Source organism: Oryctolagus cuniculus, chromosome 7 (genome assembly GCF_051225735.1).
Source record: "Oryctolagus cuniculus isolate XC-2025 breed Fujian yellow rabbit chromosome 7, ASM5122573v1, whole genome shotgun sequence".
Classification (NCBI taxonomy): Eukaryota; Metazoa; Chordata; class Mammalia; order Lagomorpha; family Leporidae; genus Oryctolagus; species Oryctolagus cuniculus.
The window spans coordinates 49,542,220-49,562,195 of NC_142873.1; the positions used below are offsets into that span (position 1 = coordinate 49,542,220).

The following is a 19,976-nucleotide window of genomic DNA, read 5'->3' on the forward strand; positions in this document are numbered from 1 at the left end:
ACATTCCCTACACAATGTGTGTGTGTGCATTAAAAATTAAAGCTCAACAGAACAAAGAACAGCCACTGACTTTTGGAAATGGAACCAATTGTTTAGGAAGATGTTCCCTACTGCCAGATACACTCAAATAGGCTTGGCAGACATCTTGACGGCATCTGATAGATGATGACTTCGGTTGATTTAAGGTTCTTTCCAGTGCCGAGAATTGACAGGAGAATACAGAATCAGCCGACTTTAACAAACAGGTCAAATTCTTGCAGGTGTCTCCTGGGTGACAGGTGTAGAGAGGGTGTCTTAGTACAAGAATCTGCAGCTTGGCCTGCGGCAAAGAATGCATCCAGGCACCTCCTTTGTTCTTCCTTCTTTCCCTCCAGAATTTTTAAGGAGTGGCTTCTTCTGGGTCATGGTCTCTTCATGGTGCTCTCGATGTATGACTCCAGCAGGAAGATGGTTTCATCCACCTGGATCTCACTGGCATCCAATCTGAGTAAAAAAGTGAAAGCATTTGCCCAGACTGAATTTTCATTAGCATATGTTTAAAACTTTTTATAGTTATTTTATCTTATTATTTTTTTTTGACAGGCAGAGTTAGAGAGAGAGAGAGACAGAGAGAAAGGTCTTCCTTTTGCCGTTGGTTCACTCCCCAAATAGCCACTATGGCTGGTGTGCTGCGCCGATCCAAGGCCAGGAGCCAGGTGCTTCTCCTGGTCTCCCATGGGGTGCAGGGCCCAAGCACTTGGGCCATCCTCCACTGCACTCCCTGGCCACAGCAGAGAGCTGGCCTGGAAGAGGAGCAACCGGGACAGAATCCGGCGCCCCAACCGGGACTAGAACCCAGGGTGTGGGCACCACAGGTGGAGGATTAGCCAAGTGAGCGGTGGTGCCAGCCATTATCTTATTATTTGTTATAGAGTTTTCTGTCTCTTTTTTGAAAAGATTTATTTATTTTATTTAAAAGGCAGAGTTAGAGAGGAGGAGAGACAGGGAGAGATCCTCCATCTGCTGATTCACTCCCCAAATGGCCACAACAGCCAGAGCTGGGCCATTCTGAAGCCAGGAGTCAGAAGTGGGTGCAGGGGCCCAAGCACTTCGGCCATTCTCCACTGCTTTCCTAGGCACGTTAGCAGGGAAGTGCATCAGAAGTAGAGCAGCCAGGAGTTGAACTGGCACCCACATGGGATGCTGGCATCAGGCAGTAGCTTAACCTGCTACACCACAATGCTAGCCCCCAATTTTTCTTATTTACTTGAAACAGACAGAGATCTCCCATCCATTGGTTCAACTCTCCAAATTCCCAAAACAGCAGGGCTAGACCAGGCTGAAGCCAGGAGCCCGGAACTCAATCCAGGTGTCCCTTGTGGGTGGCAGGGACCCAAGTACTTGTTGGGTCCCAGGGTGTACATTAGTAGGAAGCTAGACTGAGGAATGGAGTGAAGACTCAAACTCAGGCACTCCAATATTGGACACAGGTGTCTTAACACTGTGCCAAACGCCTGCCCCTCGTTAGCATATTTAGATTGGAGATGGTAGCTGTGGCCAGGGCAGCTGCGTGGTTACCTCTCAAAGTAGTGGGCAGCAAGCAGGAGAACCAACAGATCATTCTCCCATTTACTGAGCGTCTCCTGTGTGTGCACCCTGTGGAGACAGCTGAGGATGCATAAGATGGAGCCCTGTCCTATGGGAAGCAGCAGTCTAACTTGCAACCAGGAGAAATAGCACATGTAAAGGCACAAGTATAAAGGGACTTAGTGTGTTTTCATATATGGAGAAGCTGAGAGTGGCTGAAGCATAAAGAATGGTGATTAAGAAGAGAAAGGAACTTCCTTAAGCTGGTAAAAGTCACCCAGGACAAACTCACAGACAACGACATAAGGATGAAAGACTGAAAGCTCTCCCCAAGATCCAGAATCAGACTAGGAGGTCTGTTCTTCCATGTCTATAAATAGAAATGAAACCTGGCCGGTGCCGCAGCTCACTAGGCTAATCCTCCGCCTAGCGGCGCCGGCACACCGGGTTCTAGTCCCGGTTGGGGCGCCGGATTCTGTCCCGGTTGCCCCTCTTCCAGGCCAGCTCTCTGCTGTGGCCAGGGAGTGCAGTGGAGGATGGCCCAGGTGCTTGGGCCCTGCACCCCATGGGAGACCAGGAAAAGCACCTGGCTCCTGGCTCCTGCCATCGGATCAGCGCGGTGCACCGGCCGCAGCGCGCCGGCCGCGGCGGCCATTGGAGGGTGAACCAACGGCAAAGGAAGACCTTTCTCTCTGTCTCTCTCACTCACTGTCCACTCTGCCTGTAAAAAAAAAAAAAAAAAAAAAAAAAAAAGAAATGAAACCTTTTTCTGGAGGTTCTGGGTAGGGCAATCAGGCAAGAAAAACAAGAAACATCCAAAATGAAAAGAAAGAAGTAAAACTATTCTTTATTCCTAGATGACATAATCCTATATGAGGGACTTCAAAAACCTCATGGAAAAGATAAGTTGATTTTGGTGTCAAGAAATTTTGAAATCTATGTGCAGTTTTTTGCATAATTCACATTTCCATGAACTTTCTGAAGACCCCTTATATATAAAAACCTTGAAGAATCCACAAAAACTGATTAGAATAAATGAATTTAGTCAAGTTTCAGGATACAAGACACAAAAATCAGTTGTTTTTTGTAAACACTAGAATTGAACAGCCCAAAAATGAAATAAGGAAATACTAAAGCAGTATAAAACAATAGTTATGGAAGGGCCAGCATTGTGGCCCAGCGGGTTAATGGCTGCCTGTGTATCCCATATGAGCCTGGTTCTACTCCTGGCTATTCCTCTTCTAATCCAGTTCTCTGCTAACTTGCCTGGGAAAGCAGTGGAAGATGGCCTGATTGCTTGGGTTCCTGTCACCCATAGGGAGACCCAGTTGGAGTTCTAGGCTCCTGGCTTCAGACTGGCCCAGCCCTGGCTGTTGTGGACAATTTGGACAGTGAACCAGCAAATGGAAGACCCCTCTCTCTGTCTCTCCTCCTCTTTTCTGTTATTCTGCCTTTCAAATGAAATAAAGTAAATCTTAAAAAAAAAAGAGAGAGAGAGAGAGAGAAAGGAAGAAATGGTTTGGAGAGGAAGGCCACTGTGCAGGTCTGGGAAAGAGGTAAGGAAGGCCTGCCTGGGTACCACGATGGAGACCAGAGTTGAGGCACATTACTGAAGCACAATCAATACTGCTTGGTGAACAGGTGTGATAATAGGCACAAAGCTGAGCATGTGCTCAGAACTGCTGGTTTAGGAAAACAGGTGGCTTAAATTGTTAACTGGGCTGGGGAAGAGTGTGCGTTTAGGTCTGCCCGCGTTAACCTGGAGAAGGGTATCCAGATGGACCTATCCGGAAGCTGTTGGAAGTACACAGGGCCTGCAGTTTTCCAGACTCACTTGTTGACGTTACGTTTCAGGGTCTCCAGCTGCTGCCGCTCAGGAGCTGTGATCATCTCCTCGATCTCCTGCAGCTGTGCCGCCTCGGCGCCGGTAGCCTGCATAGACGCGATGATGGCTTCCACCCTCTGGGACTTCTCTAGTAGACGCCTGTTAGACACAACTCTGAGGCGAGTTCCCAACACCGGGGATTCTCTTACCCCTCGTCTCTGAGGAACAGCTCCCGCTTCCCCCTTTACCACATTCCTGGTCAAGGCTGCTCTTCTACACATTGCACTGGGTATGTAACTTGACTCCTGAAACGCTTACTGTCCCTCACTTCCCCTCAGTTTGGTGCTGTTGTATGTTTCTCATAAACTTAACTTGCGAAATTATGTCATCGGAGGTCTATCGGGAAAGTGTAGGTTAATGCATGATGCATGCCCACATTAGCCAACAATTCAACGCTACAGACTGGTTACTGTCTCTATTGCTATAGACTGGCTATTGTCTCTATTGCTGTAGACTGTTATTGTCTCTGTTGGCTTCCATTTCTACTGGAAACTTCCCCTCAGGCCTTTGCTTGAACAATGTGAATGACTCAACTGAAAATGCTACTCACTTGTTCTCTTTGGTTTCAAACTGCCTCCTTTCTATCAAATTGGCTATGCTCTGAGGAAAGAGAAGAAAAGCACACAACTCTGTTAAGTAGCACAGGTAAGCTGGGATCAGGGGCCTATGGGTGAGCCATGTCTGGGGGAGGGGACGGGGAGCTGGTGCAGTGGGGTTACCTTGTAGCACCTGTGCAGTAACATTCGGGCAGCTGAGAGCACGTTCACAGTGTATAAGTAGAAGGTCCTGGAGGGGGCGTGGTCTGGCGTTTTGGGGATTTCCTGTTTATCGAGAGGGAAAAATGAGAGGAACCACAGCACGCTTCACAGCTGGCACTGCAGAAGCACTGCTGCCCAGAGCCGCCCAGCCCGCCTTTCCCTCGCACGCTCGGCAGTCCCCTGCCACTCAGCACCTGTGTTCCTGGTGCGTGGCTAGTTGCGTGCTGTCCATTTCACCTCCAGCATTCTAAGTGGCAAAGCGAGGGAAGGTAACTGACATTTACTGAGCAGCGCCATGTGCCGGGGAGGTTGCAGCTGATCCTTCTAGCAGGTGACATTATCCTACTACCCTCGCCCATCAGCATGTTAGAGATGGGAAACATGACGGTAGGTAACTTGCTCAGTGTAACTGGGGCAGAGGCTAAGCTGTGATCTGACTCCAAAAGCTGTTCTTTCTGCTTCTTCACAGACTCTCCTGCATGGCTCTGTGTGCACCCCCAAATGCTGTGAACAGATCTAATCCATTATCCATTTAAGTCATGAGGAGAGGGCAGGGTGGCTTTCCGGTGATTTCGTGGCTGTAACTCTTTCCTATCAGGCCAGCTAAAGCTCCACATTATCCTTCACGTGCTTTCTACGTCTTGTGAATCACTTCTTCTGTCTCTAAGTTGGGTACAGAGCTTGTTTCAGGGTTCAGGATATTTTTTGTTTCGGAGTTTTTCTCACCCTAGGCCAGCTTTGCAGGTTGGCAGTGATTACACCATTGGTTACCTGGAGTGAAATGAAATTTTCTGACAGCATCTTATAAAGCATATCTTTTGCCTCCTTTGCAGGAATCATTGCAAAGTCTTCTACCTGCTTCTGCTCCAAGTGTTTCTTTTGCAAAACTAGACGGAATATTCTGGCACAGCGAGATCCAAACCTGGAAAGGAATGAAGAAAGCAACTGTGCATGCTAACACATATTAGCTTCAGCTCCTAACCACAGATGGTGATTGTTCTCTTCCATGTGTGCGGCAGACCAGAGAGGAACAGTGATCACGGATTCCTTTCACAGCTCCACATCACTCCACAGCGATGGTACTGTTAATCACAGTAAGGTAGTCACCAACTGTTTTGTGTGAGTGCCACAGTTCTTGCATGTGCCACAGGCTTAGGGAGGCTAGTTAATCTGCATCACTGGGAACTAAACAGATCTGCTAAGGCACATGGTAAAACAAGAAAGGATCCATAACAGTCCAGTGGGAAAATGGAGCAAAGTGTACCAAGGTGTGCATATATTAGCTGTTTAATTGTGGCCAAATTGCTTGTTTGAGTGGGGTATAGATAAGGAGGGTCTCATCCCAATCCCAATCAGAGTGACCCCTTACCTCTCCTGTACGACGGACTCCAAAGTGGCTGTGGCTAGGGATGCTAATGCCTTGTGGAGGTCTTTATGTAGAGGATTAAGGTCACTCACTAATGTTTGGCCTGGTCATCACTAACTTGAAGTTACAATTTAAATATTATTAGCCTATAAGCGTTATAAAATATTACCCGATGATTGTGTTTAAGTAAGGGGCTGGTGTGATTGCAATTTGGTTGCTGATAAGTCCGTTTCAGGGGTAGGCATTTGCTGCAGCAGTAGGGAAGCCGTGGCCCACGTTGCAGTGCCTGAGTTCGAATCCCGGCTCTGTTCCTGATTCTAGCTTCCTGCTGATGTGGTTCTTGGGAGTCAGCAGTGGTGGCTCGTGTGGTTGAGTCCCTGCCATCACGTACAAGATCTGGATTCAGTTCTGGGCTCCTGGCCTCAGCCTGAGTGAGCCCCAGTTGTTGTGTCTGGGGAGTGAAACAGCACATGGGAGATATCTGTCTCTCTTTCAAATAAACTAAATTTTTTAGAAGTATTTTTTACTTTATCATCAATGTGGTTCATTGAAAATTCATAGAAAATTACTTCAATTCAGTATACTAAACATTATCATATCCTTTTCTCCTAAGCTGTCATTTTGCTTCATGGTTCAGGCTGCCTGACTCGAAGGAAATAGCTGGTAAGGATACTGATGACATACATTCCTCCACCACTGTCGCCAGACTTCCCAACAAATTCTAGCTATTAAAAAAAAAAGAGACAAGAGAGTGTTAAGTGAATGGAAAGTCTAGCGATTCTGTTCCCAATGGAGCAAATCTAGCCAAGGGTCTACAGCAGATAGCCCTTCTATCAGATGATGGTGGAGACACTGAGCTGCCTAGGTAGAAAATGGGGCTACAGGAGAATGATACACAGTATCAGTGGCAGAAATAAATTGTAAATAGAGCAGAATAAAGGTGGGGGGAGGAGCAAAAATAAACTTACTGGATCGTCTGCCAGCAGAGTGAGATACTGATCAAGAACTTGCTTAGAGATGTTATAGCCAACAGGTAGGGATCTGAAGATCTATGTGGGAAGAAGAGGAAGTGGGTTGGAAACTTAGAATTATTGAAACAGAGATGTCTTAATTTTAGATGTCACAAATATAAAAATGTCTGGAAACAATCACAGCAGCATTGTTTGTAACAGCAAAAACTGAGAAACAATCCAAATGTCTGGTACTAAGAACTGACAGCAATAAAGGCCATCTCAGCCCTCTGTGGAAAATGATACGGCCATCACAAAGAATGAGGATGAAAACATGCATGAGACAGATCTACAAATACTGACATAAAACAAGTTTTACATATACTGTCAGATGAAAAATTGTACAACAATATGTATAGTCTCCTTTTTTAAGAAATATATACACATAAAGCTAGACTACGTCTATAAAAAAAGTCTAAATGGAGATACACACTATAAACTATCAACACGGATCTCTATAGACCTTGGATTATGTAGATTACAGACATTAAATTGAGATGTGTTATAGACAATAAGTAGCACAGATCTTAAAGGTTCAGCTTGATGAATGTTGGCAATTAAATACAACAATGAGATACACAGCATTCGACCACTCTTGAAAGCTTGGGGAACTGTAACTTTTCTATTGTACTTTCTTAAAACATTTTATAAAGGCAGAGTTACACAAAGAGATGGAGATAGAGATTTCCTAACCACTGGTTCACTCCCCAAATGGGTACAATGACTAGGGCTGGAGCAGTACAATGACTAGTCAGGAGCCTGGAACTCCATCTGGGTCTCCCATATGAATGGCAGGGGCCCAAGTACTTGGACCATCTTCCACTGCTTTTCCCTAGCACATTAGCAGGGAGCTGCATTGGAAGTGGAGCAGCCAGGACTCAAACTCATATCAGATGCTGGTACTGTAGGCAGTGGCTTAACCTGCTGCATCACAATGCCAGCCCCCAAAATTACACATTTCTATGCTGTTTGAATATGAGTAATATAATTGCTGTTGTCATCAGAAAAAAAACCTTATATTTGAATTTTTTGTTATATGCACTGAAAGCTTTAACGATAATATAAACATAGTAACAATATTTAAATATAAATATGAAAGCAATAGAAATGTAAATGAAGGATACTTGATATATTAAATACTAATATTTAAAGACATAATATAAAACAAGCTTAAAACCTACAACATTAGTATACTGAGAAAAACAAACAGAAGGGGTCATATAATGTTCTGAATGGCAAGGCTCTCAGAGTCTAAATAGTTTTAATAGCTTCTTAAAACTATTAGGGTGCTGATGCTTGGTGCAGCTGTTAAGATGCCATTTGAAGGGCTAGGCACTGTGGCATAGTAGGCTAAGCCTTTGCCTGCAGTGCTGGCATCCCATATGGGCACTGGTTCATGTCCCGGCTGCTCCTCTTCTGATCCAGCTCACTGCCATGGGCTGGAAAAGCAGCAGAAGATGGACCAAGTGCTTGGGCCCTTGCACACATGTGGGAGACCCAGAAGAAACTCTTGGCTCCTGGCTTTGGATCATCCCAGTTCTGGCCATTGTGGCCATTTGTGGAGTGAACCAGTGGATGGAAGACCTTTCTCTCTGTCTAAAATAAATAAGAATTAAAAAAAATTATTAAAAAAAAGATGCTATTTGGAATGCTCACATATTGGAATGCCTGGGTAGGAGTCCCAGATCTGTGTCCCAGTCCAGCTTCCTGCTACTACACATCCTAGGAGGTGCAGGAGGTAGACAGCTGAAGTACATGGGACCCAGATACAGTTCTAAGCTCTTGGCTTCAGCCTGGCCTAGTCTCAGCTGTTATAGGCATTAGTAGGATGAACCAGTGGATGGAAGATCTCTCTCCCTCTGTTTTTTGCCCTTCAAATAAACAAATTAAAAAAAAAAAAAAAAAAAAAAAAAGAGGCCCTTTTCCCTGCCGCTCCCCCAGCTTGTACTTTTGTACTTAGTGAATAGGTACTTTGACAGAGAATGGTTTAAATTTTTTTAAAAAATATTTATTTATTTGAGAGGCAAAGTTAGGGAGACACAGGGAGAGATCTTCCATCTGCTTGTTCATTCCCCAAATGGCCACAACAGTTGGAGCTGTACAGATCCAAGAGCCAGAAGCTTCTTCCAGTCTCCTACGTGGGTGCAAGGGCCCAAGGACTTGGGCATCTTCTGCCTTCCCAGGCCCTAGCAGAGAGCTAGACTGGAGGTGGAGCAGCCAGGACTCAAACTGGTGCCCATATGTGATGCTGCAGCTGCAGGCAAATGCTTAACCTACTACACCACAGTGCTGGCCCCAAATGGTTTAATTATTTTTTTTTTTTTAAAGATTTATTTACTGGGGCTGACACTATGGTGTAGCGAGTAGAGCCACTGCTTGCAGTGCCAGCATCCCATATGAGTGTCAATTTGTGTCCTGGCTGCTCCACTTCCAATCCAGCTCTCTGTTATGGCCTGGGAAAGCAGGAGAAGATGGCCCAAGTCCTTGGGCCCCTGTACCTGCATGGGAGACCTGGGAGAAGCTCCTGGCTCCTGGCTTTGGATCGGCGCAGCTCCTCTCTGCCTCTCCCTCTCTCTGTGTGTAACTCTAAAAAGATTTATTTATTTGAAAGGCAGAGTTACAGAGAGGCAGAGGCAGCGAGAGAGAAGTATTCCATCTGCTGGTTCACTCCCCAGATGGCTGCCAACAGCCAGAGCTGGGCCAATCTGAAGCCAGAACCAGGAGTCAGCCATCCGAATGATTTAATTTTTTAAAAGCTGTGTAACAAGGGCCCACCCATTTCAGTGCTCACCACTTGAAGAGAATTCTTACCCGTATTAAACAATAACCCTTTTCTTTCAAGGTTCAGGTTTCCAACTAACCCCAGGCCCTGTGTATAACTGCTTTAAGACCTAATAGTATGAAAGAAAGAAAGCATGAGAACACAAACCCACCTCGTTGGAAGACAGTGGCTGGGTGAAGGGCGCGCTGGAGGGAGTGGTAATCTCACTCATCCGCAGCATGGTCCGCACGATCTCGCTGCTTGTCTGGGAGGGAGAGGCACAGGGAAGTTCAGCTTCACGGTGCCACCCTGGCTCTGTGTGCCAATGGGCACATCTGGCAAACAAGCGAACGTCCCTGGTGACCACTCACAGATATATTACCTGGTCCATCCTGTTGGCAACTGCACTCACAATGGCCTGGTCACGAAAGTGCTGGTGGAATCTGTCAAGGTTGGCCTGCCAGTAAATCCCATCATCTGGAATGGGCTGAGAAGCAGACCAAGATAAGAGACATTTAAGAGTTTTCTGGTGAGGATCTTAGATTGTAACTGTTGACCATTTTTTTTCCCACACAGCAGCAACTGAACTGACTGGAGAAAATCAATCATGTGCCTTGACAAATCTCAACTTCAAACGGTTCTCCAAGCTCATCTTCAATTTTTTCTTTTAAAGATTTATTTATTTGAAAGAGTTCCAGAGAGAGAGAGAGAGAGAGAGAGAGAGAGATCTACTATCCACTGATTTACTCCCCAGATGGTGGCCAATGGCCTAGGGCTAAGCCAAGCTGAAGCCAGGAGCCTGGAGCTTCTTTCAGGTGCAAGGGACCAAACACTTGGCCATCTTCCTCTGCTTTCCCCAGGCCATTAGCAGGGAGCTGGACTGGAAGTGGAGCATATGTGATACCTGCATTGCAGGTGGTAACTTTACTCACTATGCCACAGTGCCGAGACTTTTGATCTTTTCTCTCCCTATTTCAACTCTTCTCCAATTAACCAACGCCCTCCTGGTGCCCCGTCCCCCCAGTCCCTCATATAACCTTGCCTCTGACTTGAGAGAAAACAGAAATCATTAGGTCAGAACTTACTCAACTTTGTGCACACATTACCACATCACGTTTCTTTCTTTTGTAATTTGTGTTTTCACTCACTTTTACCACAGTGGAAAGTGTCTCTCCTTTGGCCTACAGTTAAAGCCCCCATCCTGGTACTCTAGATCTCACTCATTCTCAGGGACCTGGCTCAGCTTTCCCTCCTGCCGTCTAAATGTTTACTTTCTCTTTCTTTACTGCTTTCTTCTGATTAGCTTTTGCCTTGTGCGAGTTTCTTCTGTTGTATAATTCTTCAACCTCAGGCCTTCCCTCCTCTTCCTTTCTGTCAGAGACAAATAGGAAGGTGACCATCCTATCTGTATCCCATCTGCAAGTGCTCACCTGGGCGTTCCTACCACTGTACTGAACGTCAACTGTCACTGACATTCCAGGCAGATTCCAGCACTGTCCTTATGGAAAGCCTTGTTGCTAAATTCAAAAAACATTTTTTTCGTTCTGATCCTGTTTGAAACACAAGACAGAGTTGAACACTTATTTCCTCTTAGCTCTTTATGTGCCCCTTAGGTTTTGTGACAATTTTTTCATAGGGCTACTTCTAACCTTCCTTGCTACACTTTCTCAGTCTCCACAGACTACTCTTCCAGATCCCATGTAGAAGCAGTAGTGTCTCTCCGAGCTCTGTCCATAGCCCTCCATTCTTTTCACTCTAGATGCTCCCCTCATATGATTTTATCCGTGCTCCAGACCTCAACTATGGCTACATTTTCAGATCTCTTACTTAATCCAATTAATCTCCAATTACAGAGATTTCAACTGTATTTGACACTTTTACCTGTTTCCCTAAACTGTTCTGTTTTCTAAGTTTTCTGATGAACTACACTATTATTAACTACACAATGTCTTAAGCATTAAACGTGGGTGACATCCCTAACCCCTTGCTCTCCTACACCTATCATTCCATTACCAAGTTCTCTGCGTTTTACATTTATCAGGTGTTTAGTTTTCTTTATCCTGTAATCACCTTATTTCAGGCTCTAATTATGCCGTAAATGGATTTCTACAACAGACTCCTAACTGGTTTTCACTTTTTTAAAATGTAGCAGCAAAGAGTAACCAGATTTTCTGCTTCTAATCTTGTTGCTTTCCCGTCATTCTCTCCATTTCTCAGAGTGATGCTTTTTATATTTTTGGGTCGCAGTCACCTTGAAGAATTTGCTGAAAGTTATGGGGAGCTCTGCTGCTGAAGAATGCACGTAAACACAAGTACAAGAGGACTCTCTGAGACCTACTCAGTCTGCTCTGGTTTGAACAGGACATGGCTCCCGAACTCATGAGGTCTTTAATATCCAAAATCCAAAGCCACAGGTTAATGCAACTAAGAGTGTGGAAATTTAATGTAATTATCATTCAGGTGGTGGGTCTAGTGGGAGGTCTTTAAGTCACTAGGGGTGTGCTCGTGGACAGGAGTTCTCATAAAGGGCTGGTTAGAAAAGCTGTGAGTTGGGCCCAGCTGCCCTTTCTGCTTCCTGCTTCACCCTGTTGCTCCTGGGCACAGGCTCTACTGGTGGCTGAACCAACGGGAACAGCCTAACCATGGCTATGAACCTCCAGAACTATGAGTCAAGATAAATCTCATTCCTTCCTAAGTAGCTTGTCCTGTGTATTTTAACAGTGACAAAAAGCTCACTAGTACAGAGTCTCAAAGTTAAGAACCTGTACTATATAAATCTCAGGGCGGGTGTTATGGTGCAGTGGGTTATGCCACTACTTGGGATGCCCACATCATGCCTGTTAAGGACCTGGCTACCCTGCTAATGCACCTGGCAGGTAACAGATGATGGCCCAAGAACTTGGGAGACTCTGATGGAGTTCCTGGCTTCAGCTGAACCAGCCCTAACTGTTGTGGATATTGTGGGATTGAACCAGCAGATGAAAGCTACCTCTCTCTGTCACCTCTCTCTGTCTCTTCCTTCCTGTCACTCTGCCCTTCATATATATATATATACACACACATAAATATATAAATTTATATAAATATACATGTGTATGTGTATAGAAATCTAGTGACTTCATTCCCCTTCTTAAAATCCATCAATAGCTCCCCCCTGACTTCAGGATGAAGTTCAAACTTCTCCATCAACCAAGTAATACTTGTTGAGGTCCTGCTAGCATTCCAGGTGTCAGTGACATGATACTGTCCTCAAGGACCTTATTTTCTATTGGGAACACAAAGCTAAACACATGTTCAAAGAATAAATCATTTTACCTTTACACATAAAAGCTATGAAGGAGATGAAACAGGAGAATGTGGAGACTAGAGCAGCGGTGGGTAATGGGGCTTGTGCTCTTAGAAAGCAGCATTTCAGCTGAGATCGAACGATGAAAAACAAGCAGCTGCATGAAGATGTGGGCGAAAGCATGTGAAGCAGGATTATAAGGGTAAACTCTGAAGGTGTTTGAGGGACAGAAAGAAAACCTGTAGCTGGAACACAGAGAGCAAGAACAAGAGTGGAAAGAGCTGTCTCTGGCAGCTCATGGAAAGTCCTAGAGTATTAACGCCCGTAGCTTGCATGTCTTTTAGGAGCAATGGCAAGCTATTAAGGAATCTAATCAATGCTGTTTTTTTTCACCCAACGGAGAAAGTAATTTTGGCTGCTACACAGGTACAAATGCAGATAGCCAGAGGCCATCAGGGAAAGTGTCAGTGAAGTGTTGACAGGAGACGACAGTGTCTTGGAGTAAGGAAGTAGCAGTGGAAAAGAAATGGCTGCCTGTGAGGTTAATTTTGGAAACTGGGTTGATAGGTTTTACTGTGAGACCAGAGGATTCTAAAGCTTTTTCCTGAGCAAATAAATGGTGGTGTCCTAGGAGGCTGGCCTGGGGTGGTGCCCTTTATTGCTAAGATTAAGACGCTTAGAAGGGAGCAGGTATTTTTTGGAGGGTGGGGGATTAATTATTGCTTTTTTGGCCATATTAGTTTTGAGATGCTTACTAGACAGCTTTATAGGGATGCTGATAAGGCATTTGAATACAGGAGTCCCCTCGGTACATCATTCTGGACTCATTCCCCACACTGCGGCCCATGGCTCGGTATGTTCCGGCCACAGAGAACAACTTGAGACTTTTTAAGCTGTCATTTCTGTTCATTGAATGAAGACAGTTGAGTCTCAGAAGGGAGACACAATGGAGGTTGCTCTTTGTTGACGTATTCCTGGCACCATTTACTGAAGTTCATAACCTTGGGGCTCGTTATCTGAGTATACTCTGCCTGCGCCTGATCAGCCCCGTTACCTCTTTGTTATCTGTGCTTTGTTTCGGTCTCTTGGCCTTGGGCTCCCCAGCTGCATCTTCGTCAGATGATCGCCTCCGCTTACCTTTTCCTGACAAACACAGACACTGAACAGTTAGGCTGTATCTCATATGATGACAGGGAATGACCAGACCTGAGAATGGCTCTCTCTCTCTCTCTTCATCCCAAAGACATCCGTGGCTGCTGTTAGGTTATGAGTTTTTAGGAGACTTCAGAACCATAAGAAACTCAAAGAAATGATGAAGTCATCTGAAGTTCAGCAAGTTCAAAATGGAATTCCTAATCTTTCTCCCTCAGACTGGGTCCTCTTTCAATGCTTCCTTTTTCAGTGAACGGTGCCACCATCCTCCCACATGCACAAGTCAGACACACACACGTCATTCTGGATCCCTCTGCCTCCCTCACCCCTTCTGTACCTAATTTTCCTCCAGGCTATCTACATTCACTTTTGTCTCATCCTCCTATCCTTTCTATTGCTTTTACAGATCTAAATTAGATTATGTTGCTCCCCTGCTTAAAATCCTTTAGTGGTTTTCCTTTGCTCTTAGGATAAAGAGTAGATGTTCTATCAGAGTATTTCAAAAATTTTGTAGAAAATGGAATTAAAATCTGCTGGCGCTGTAGCATAGCAGGTAAAGCCACCACCTGCAGTGCTGGCATCCCACATGGGCACTGGTTTGAGTCTGGGCTGCTCCATTTCCGATCCAGCTCTCTGCTATGGCCTGAGAAAGCAGTAGAAGACGGCCCCAGTGCCTAGGCCCCTGCACCCACTGGGAGACCGGGAGGAAGCTCCTGGCTCCTGGCTTCGGATTGGCGCAGCTCTGGCTGTTGTGGCCAATTCGGGGGTGAACCTGTGGATGGAAGACCTCTCTCTCTCTCATTCTGCCTCTCCTTCTCTCACTGTGTAACTCTGACTTTCAAATAAGTAAATACATCTTTAAAAAAGATAACTTGAGTGTACAATTTTGAAATTCATGCACAGTGTTTCCATAATATACATTTTCCACAAACTCTGAGAAGACTCCTTGTGTAAGCTTGCCTGACCTAGCCTCTTGACTTTCTCTCGACCCTTCTCCCATTTCTCCCCTTGTCCTTTGTTCGCCTTGCTGTAGCCACACTGACTACCTTTCACCTCTTCAAATGCCAATTTTTTTTCTCACTACCAAAAAGTCCCTTTGCCAAAAATGCTTACCCTCTGTTGCTTCACTGGTTAGCTCCAACTTGTGCTTTGAATCTTAGCTCAAATGTCACTTTCTCAAAGAAACACGACCCCTAAGTGCCCAGACAAATCCTGTTCTCCAACATATGTTTTTAGAATGCCTCCTAGTTTTCCTTCATAGTACTCACCACAGTTTGTCATATATCTAAGTGATTTTTGGTTAATGTATGTCTTTTGTATGACTTAGACCCCATAAGGGCAAGGACCATGGATTTTTCATTATGATAGGCCATAATGTCTGGTACACATCAAGCAAATACTTGACAAATGCTCAACTGATTCATTCAACGATCAACGAAGAAGAATCTACAATCAGGGTAAGCCACAGTTCCAGGGGTCAAAATTCCTTACCTATCAGGTTCAGTTTAGGAACCACGTACATGTCTTTCTCATTAATGACAAGCGTGGGGGCAGGCGGTGGAGGCCCAGAGTCTGAATCCTCAGTGGCAGGCACCACGGGACAGCGCTGTACGAAGTGTGTGTCTGCCAGTCGCACAAACGTGTTTGATACCTCAGCATAGTCCATAGTCTTGCCATCTGCACAATGGGAGTAAAGAGACAGGTGAGATGGCTTAGGGTAGCTGGGATTCACTCCTGTAGCCAGCCAGTCTATGCTTTCGCCAATAGCTGTGGATGTGGTACTGACCCTCCATGGTCTCTGTGAGCCGATCCGCCACTTTCTTCACAACAGCGGACATGGTCATTTTGCCGTTCAACAGCAGCTCTTCAACAATCAGCTCTCCAGTATCACTGTACAGTGTTTTGGTAGTATAGATGTACCGCGGATACCTAAGCATTCGCAACATGTGGCTGCACTGGGCTTCATACTCCACTACACCGCGCTTGTGCACTTGATATATCACCAGGTTATGTTGGATGAGGACGCAAAGGGCTTTCTTCACCTAGACAGGGCCCAAAAGAGAGAAAGGATCTGAAGACAGAGCTCATTATTGCTGCCAACTTTTTGGTTCAACAGCTTACTAAGCATCAAGATTCAGCTAGACGCACTGTGGTGTAGCGGATAAAGCTGCCACCTACAGTGCCAGCATCCCAAATGGGTGCTGTTTCGAGTTCTGGCTGCTCTACTTCCAATCCAGCTCTCTGCTCTGGCCTGGGAAAGCAGTGGAAGATGGCCCAAGTGCCTGGGCCCCTGCACCCGAGTGGGAGACCTGGAAGAAGCTCCTGGCTTTGTCCAGGCTCAGTCCCAACCATTGAGGCCATTTGGGAAGTGAACCAGTGGATGGAAGACCTTTCTCTCTATCTCTCCCTCTCTCTGTAACTCCATCTTTCAAATAAATAAATGTAAAAAAAAAAAAAAAAAAAAGAAAAGAAAGAACATGTGCTTATTTCCTCTTTCTGATCCAGGAGCTAATAATAACAACACGCCAACAGAAGAAATCGGGGCCATCCTTGCTTTGATACTCATATTTCCTCTGGTCCTTATCTTTTGAACTATAATTTACTTTATATCATTTTCATTCCTTAAAGATAGTACTGAGATTAGTAGACTTATTGAAAATAAATCAGATATGGAATGGGAAGAGCAAATATTTGCTTCTTTTTTTAAAGATTTATTTATTTTTTAAAAAAGATTTTATTTATTTGAGATGTAGAATTACAGACAATTAAGAGGGAGAGACAGAGAGTAAGGTCTTCCTTCCGCTGGTTCACTCCCCAAATGGCCACAATGGCTGGAACTGTGCCGATCCTAAGTCAAGAGTCAGAAGCTTCTTCCCGGTTTCCTGTGCAGGTGCAGGGGCCCAAGCACTTGGGCCATCTTCTACTGCTTTTCCAGGCCATAGCAGAGAGCTGGCCTGGAAGAAGAGCAGCTGGGACTCAAATTGGAACCCATATGGGATGCTGGTGCCACAGGCAGAGGATTAACCTACTGCGCCACAGCACTGGCCTCAAGATTTATTTATTTATTTTATTTGAAAGAGTTACAGAGAGGCAGAGAGAGAGAGGTTTTCCATTTGCTAGGTGGTCCAAACAGCTGGAGCTGGACCAGAGCCAGGAACTTCTTCCAGGTCTCCTACACGAGTGCAGGGGCCCAAGGACTTGGGCCTTCTACTGCTTTCCCAGGCCATAGAAGACAGCTGGATTGGAAGAGGAGCAGCTGGCTAGAACCAGCACCCATATGGGATGCTGGTGCCACAGGCAGAGGATTAACCTACTGTGCCACAGCACCAGCTCCAAGATTTGTTTAAGAAGCCGTGATGAATTAGGAACACTTTGAGAAACAAAACCCTGGGACCTAAGTTTCATCCTCTTTCCCCTTAAGCAACACTGTTCTGATCCTAGGGCAGGCTTTCTGCCTTCATTTTCTAGGGTAGGGAGGAACACCATTCAAAGGCAGGTGAAAGAGAGCAAATTAATGTCACCTAAACATACCTGATCCGGTGATGTTCCCGTGTCATGGACAATTACTCTTAGCGGCTGGCTGCCAGTTCTGATTAGGTGGACTCCAATTTTTTCTACAATCTCTCCAAAATGCTCTTGCAGTAGCAAAGAACAGAGTTTAATTTCAGCTTGAGTCATTGTCCTGGGGAGTCTCAGAGCTAGCAAAAACAAAAATATATAATATAGTTTCCTTTTCATGTTTGGAGTAGAATTGCTTATTATAAATTTATGTATCTTTTCTGGGAAACACTGGGACAATACATATCAAAAGTCTTCAAGTCTTGCATAACAATTTCATTTTGGACATTATGTTCCAAAGACATAATTAAAAGATGTCACTATTTTCCTTATAATGCTGATACACTGGAAAAAACCTACTGTCTTATAAATTATGCCATGCCCATACAAAGGGATATTCTTCCAATATATAAAATTATTTAGAACAATATATATTAGAAAAATGTTCATATTACATGACAGAAGCAGTTGCAAAGGAAAATGTAGAGTAATTCTTGTTAGTTTTTTTTTTAAACTATGCATAGGAAAAAGACTGAAAGACTATACATCAACTTTATGGGATTACGAGTCACCGTGTTTTTCTGAAAAGACTGCGTATTGATGATCTTGCAGTCTGTCACAGACCCTAGATTCTACACTTCATTGTGGAAGCATTAAAGTCACTGTCACAGCCCACTGAGAGTGAACAGGCAGCGCCATTCCCAGTCCATAAAGGAAAAGACAACTGAGAAAAAGAAATCGGGAGATAAAGGAGAGCTTCTACACAGCGTGTTCAGCACAGGAGATGAAGTTACATTGTGGGTAGGGCAGAATTTAATTCTGACAAAGGCGACACAAACAGAAACGGACGCAGTTGGCTTTATGATTTCTTTCTTACCACTGCTGCTACCACTGTTCATTTATTTCTCCCAACTCCTTGGAAGCCACGTCTTTGTGCCCCGGCCTCAGGATCACCCGAGACCTAGTTCACCCATTCACTTGCCCTGACTCTGCGCCAGCCCTGGACGGGATTTACAAGACGCTTGGCTCCCGCTCCTGCACTCCCTTCACGCAGGCTCCCCTTCCGGTCCTGGTCTCTCTGTTCAGATCCAAGCCCGCTGGTTCAGACAGCATTTTCCACTAACCTCAGGGTCAACCAAGCCAGGGGCTGCAAGCCAAACGCCGCCGAGGTCCCCACGTCGGCTTCCTGCGGCACCCGCGAGCCGCCAGGGCAGAGGGGGAGCCCACGGCCCTCTCTCGGAAGAGGATGGCCGCAGGGGCAGGACGCCGAGAGGGCGAAAAACGTGCGCCGCTCTACCCCAGAGTGTCGGTGGTTTTCGGGACGCTCTTTCTCTCTCTTCTCGCTGGAAGGTCGGAGGACCGGCCGGGGGCTGTCTGAGCAGCCGGCGGGCGGGCGGGCCGCGGGGTGCGGACGCGCCTTCCTGCGCTCTTCCGTGCCGGGGGCGGGCCGCGGGTTCGCCGTCCGCGCCGCCGCCTCGCTGGGCCCGGCGGGCTCACGTGACCGAGGCGGGCTGTGCTGTGGAGCGGCGGGCCGCGCTGAGGCGGTGGTGGCGGTGGCGGCTGCGGCGGCGACCGCAGCCCGGGACGTAGCGGCCTGGTGAGGGACAGACCGCTCGCCCTGTCGGACAGCCGCGGCGGAGGAGAAAAATGGCGGAGGCTTCGGCGGCCGGTGCGGACGCGGGCGCCGCCGTAGCCGCGCACCGGTTTTTCTGCCACTTTTGCAAGGGCGAGGTCAGCCCCAAACTACCGGTAAGAGCCCCGTTTCCTTTGCGTCTGGCTCCTGCTTAGATGCCTGGCCCCGATGTCCCGGAATTGGGTCTTCAGCCTCTCGTATCCACCTGACTCCCCTGACATCGGTCACCCGAGTACCTGCCGTCCACTGTCCCTGGTGCCTGGCCCCTACCCTGCAGCGTCACGGCCCTGGCTCCCTCCTTCCAGCCCAGCCCTTGTTCCCGGCTAGACTGCTTCACCTGCCCCTCGCTGCCTCTCTGCGCTTGGCCTGTGTCCCCTCCATCTTTTTGTCTTGCTCAGCAAGTTCTCCTCTGACAACTTTCCCCTGAATCTTCTCGCCCTCTTCACCTTGTCCGCTCCTCGCCGTGACCTCCCCTCCCCCAGTACTCTTTCCTCTGCTGCTCCTCGCCTTCCTCCGATTCCCTTTCCCACTTTTCGCCAGATCTTCCCGCTTCCCCCGCCTCGCTGGAGAAACATAGCGGATTGCTGAGGCTTGTCCCTGTTCGGTGGTCTCTAGGGACGAGCCAGGGGTGGGAGGTAACTGGGGAGAGGGGGTTTTGCCCTTCTCCTGGGGTTCATGTGAAAGTGAAAACAGCGGTGTCCTGATGACTTGCAGAGTGCCCGGCGCTCCTCTGACTGTCGGAGGCGAGGGCTTTGGGAAGCAGGCAGGAAGCTGTTGGAACTTAGTTTATGTGGGTTGTCCGCTTGCGGGTGTCTTCAGTGCCGCCTCCCTTACCGACCACCCCCCACCCCCGTCACTCAAGAAGAAGATCCAGGACAGATGTTGGGGACCGCTTCCTCTTACATCAGATTGGTGGTTTGTTTTTTTTTTTTAAACCAGTTTCTGCCAGACTGTCTCTTAGCCCCTAGAGAGGTAGTGCTGTGGTATGTAAAGAAAACACT

General features: G+C 46.5%; 2 protein-coding genes and 1 long non-coding RNA gene across 10 annotated transcripts in view; 2 read left to right on the forward strand and 1 right to left on the reverse strand.

Moving 5' to 3' along the window:
* Positions 1-70: 70 nt before the first annotated feature.
* On the reverse strand, positions 71-18,607 carry POLR3C (RNA polymerase III subunit C). Of its 5 annotated transcripts, none has more exons than XM_002715386.6 (15): positions 18,467-18,607; positions 17,316-17,482; positions 15,571-15,826; positions 15,276-15,461; positions 13,687-13,775; positions 9,729-9,833; positions 9,519-9,611; positions 6,544-6,624; positions 6,249-6,300; positions 5,579-5,639; positions 4,981-5,131; positions 4,171-4,272; positions 4,002-4,051; positions 3,401-3,550; positions 71-483 (listed from the first exon to the last, which is right to left on the reverse strand). In XM_002715386.6, the coding sequence occupies exons 2-15, from the start codon at positions 17,460-17,462 to the stop codon at positions 402-404; spliced, it is 1,605 nt and encodes a 534-aa protein (XP_002715432.1). In that variant the 5' UTR covers positions 17,463-17,482; positions 18,467-18,607; the 3' UTR covers positions 71-401. The 5 variants fall into 5 exon arrangements, 3 of the variants coding, with proteins under 3 accessions (XP_002715432.1, XP_089156173.1, XP_089156174.1); XM_089300047.1 differs by having other exon boundaries at positions 18,220-18,470; XM_089300048.1 differs by lacking the exon at positions 13,687-13,775.
* Positions 5,131-6,843, forward strand: LOC149125548 (uncharacterized). The gene is made up of 2 exons (XR_016210683.1): positions 5,131-5,288; positions 6,189-6,843. It is a non-coding gene; the product is annotated as an uncharacterized LOC149125548 (long non-coding RNA).
* The window catches only part of RNF115 (ring finger protein 115), an 84,479-nt gene continuing 83,067 nt past the window's right edge, over positions 18,565-19,976 (forward strand). For 3 of the 4 annotated variants that reach the window (XM_008264550.5, XM_002715649.6, XM_089300063.1), the window contains exon 1: positions 18,856-19,091. Coding sequence is in view for 1 of the 4 variants with exons in the window: in XM_002715649.6 (XP_002715695.1) it covers positions 18,990-19,091 (102 nt within the window). In the remaining 3 variants the exon portion in view is untranslated. Of the gene's footprint in view, positions 18,693-18,855; positions 19,092-19,976 lie in introns of those variants that run through there. The other variant, XM_089300062.1, reaches the window with a different exon arrangement.

Bases quoted from the DNA above. Each gene is read 5' to 3' on its own strand.
- POLR3C (XM_089300047.1), bottom strand. From the start codon at position 18,241: ATGAACAGTGGTAGCAGCAGTG. The intron at 6,301-6,543 runs GTAAGTTTATTT...TTTTTTTAATAG, and splicing joins CTCTGCTGGCAGACGATCCA to CTAGAATTTGTTGGGAAGTC. The intron at 3,551-4,001 runs GTGAGTAGCATT...TGTGTCTAACAG, and splicing joins TTTGAAACCAAAGAGAACAA to GCGTCTACTAGAGAAGTCCC.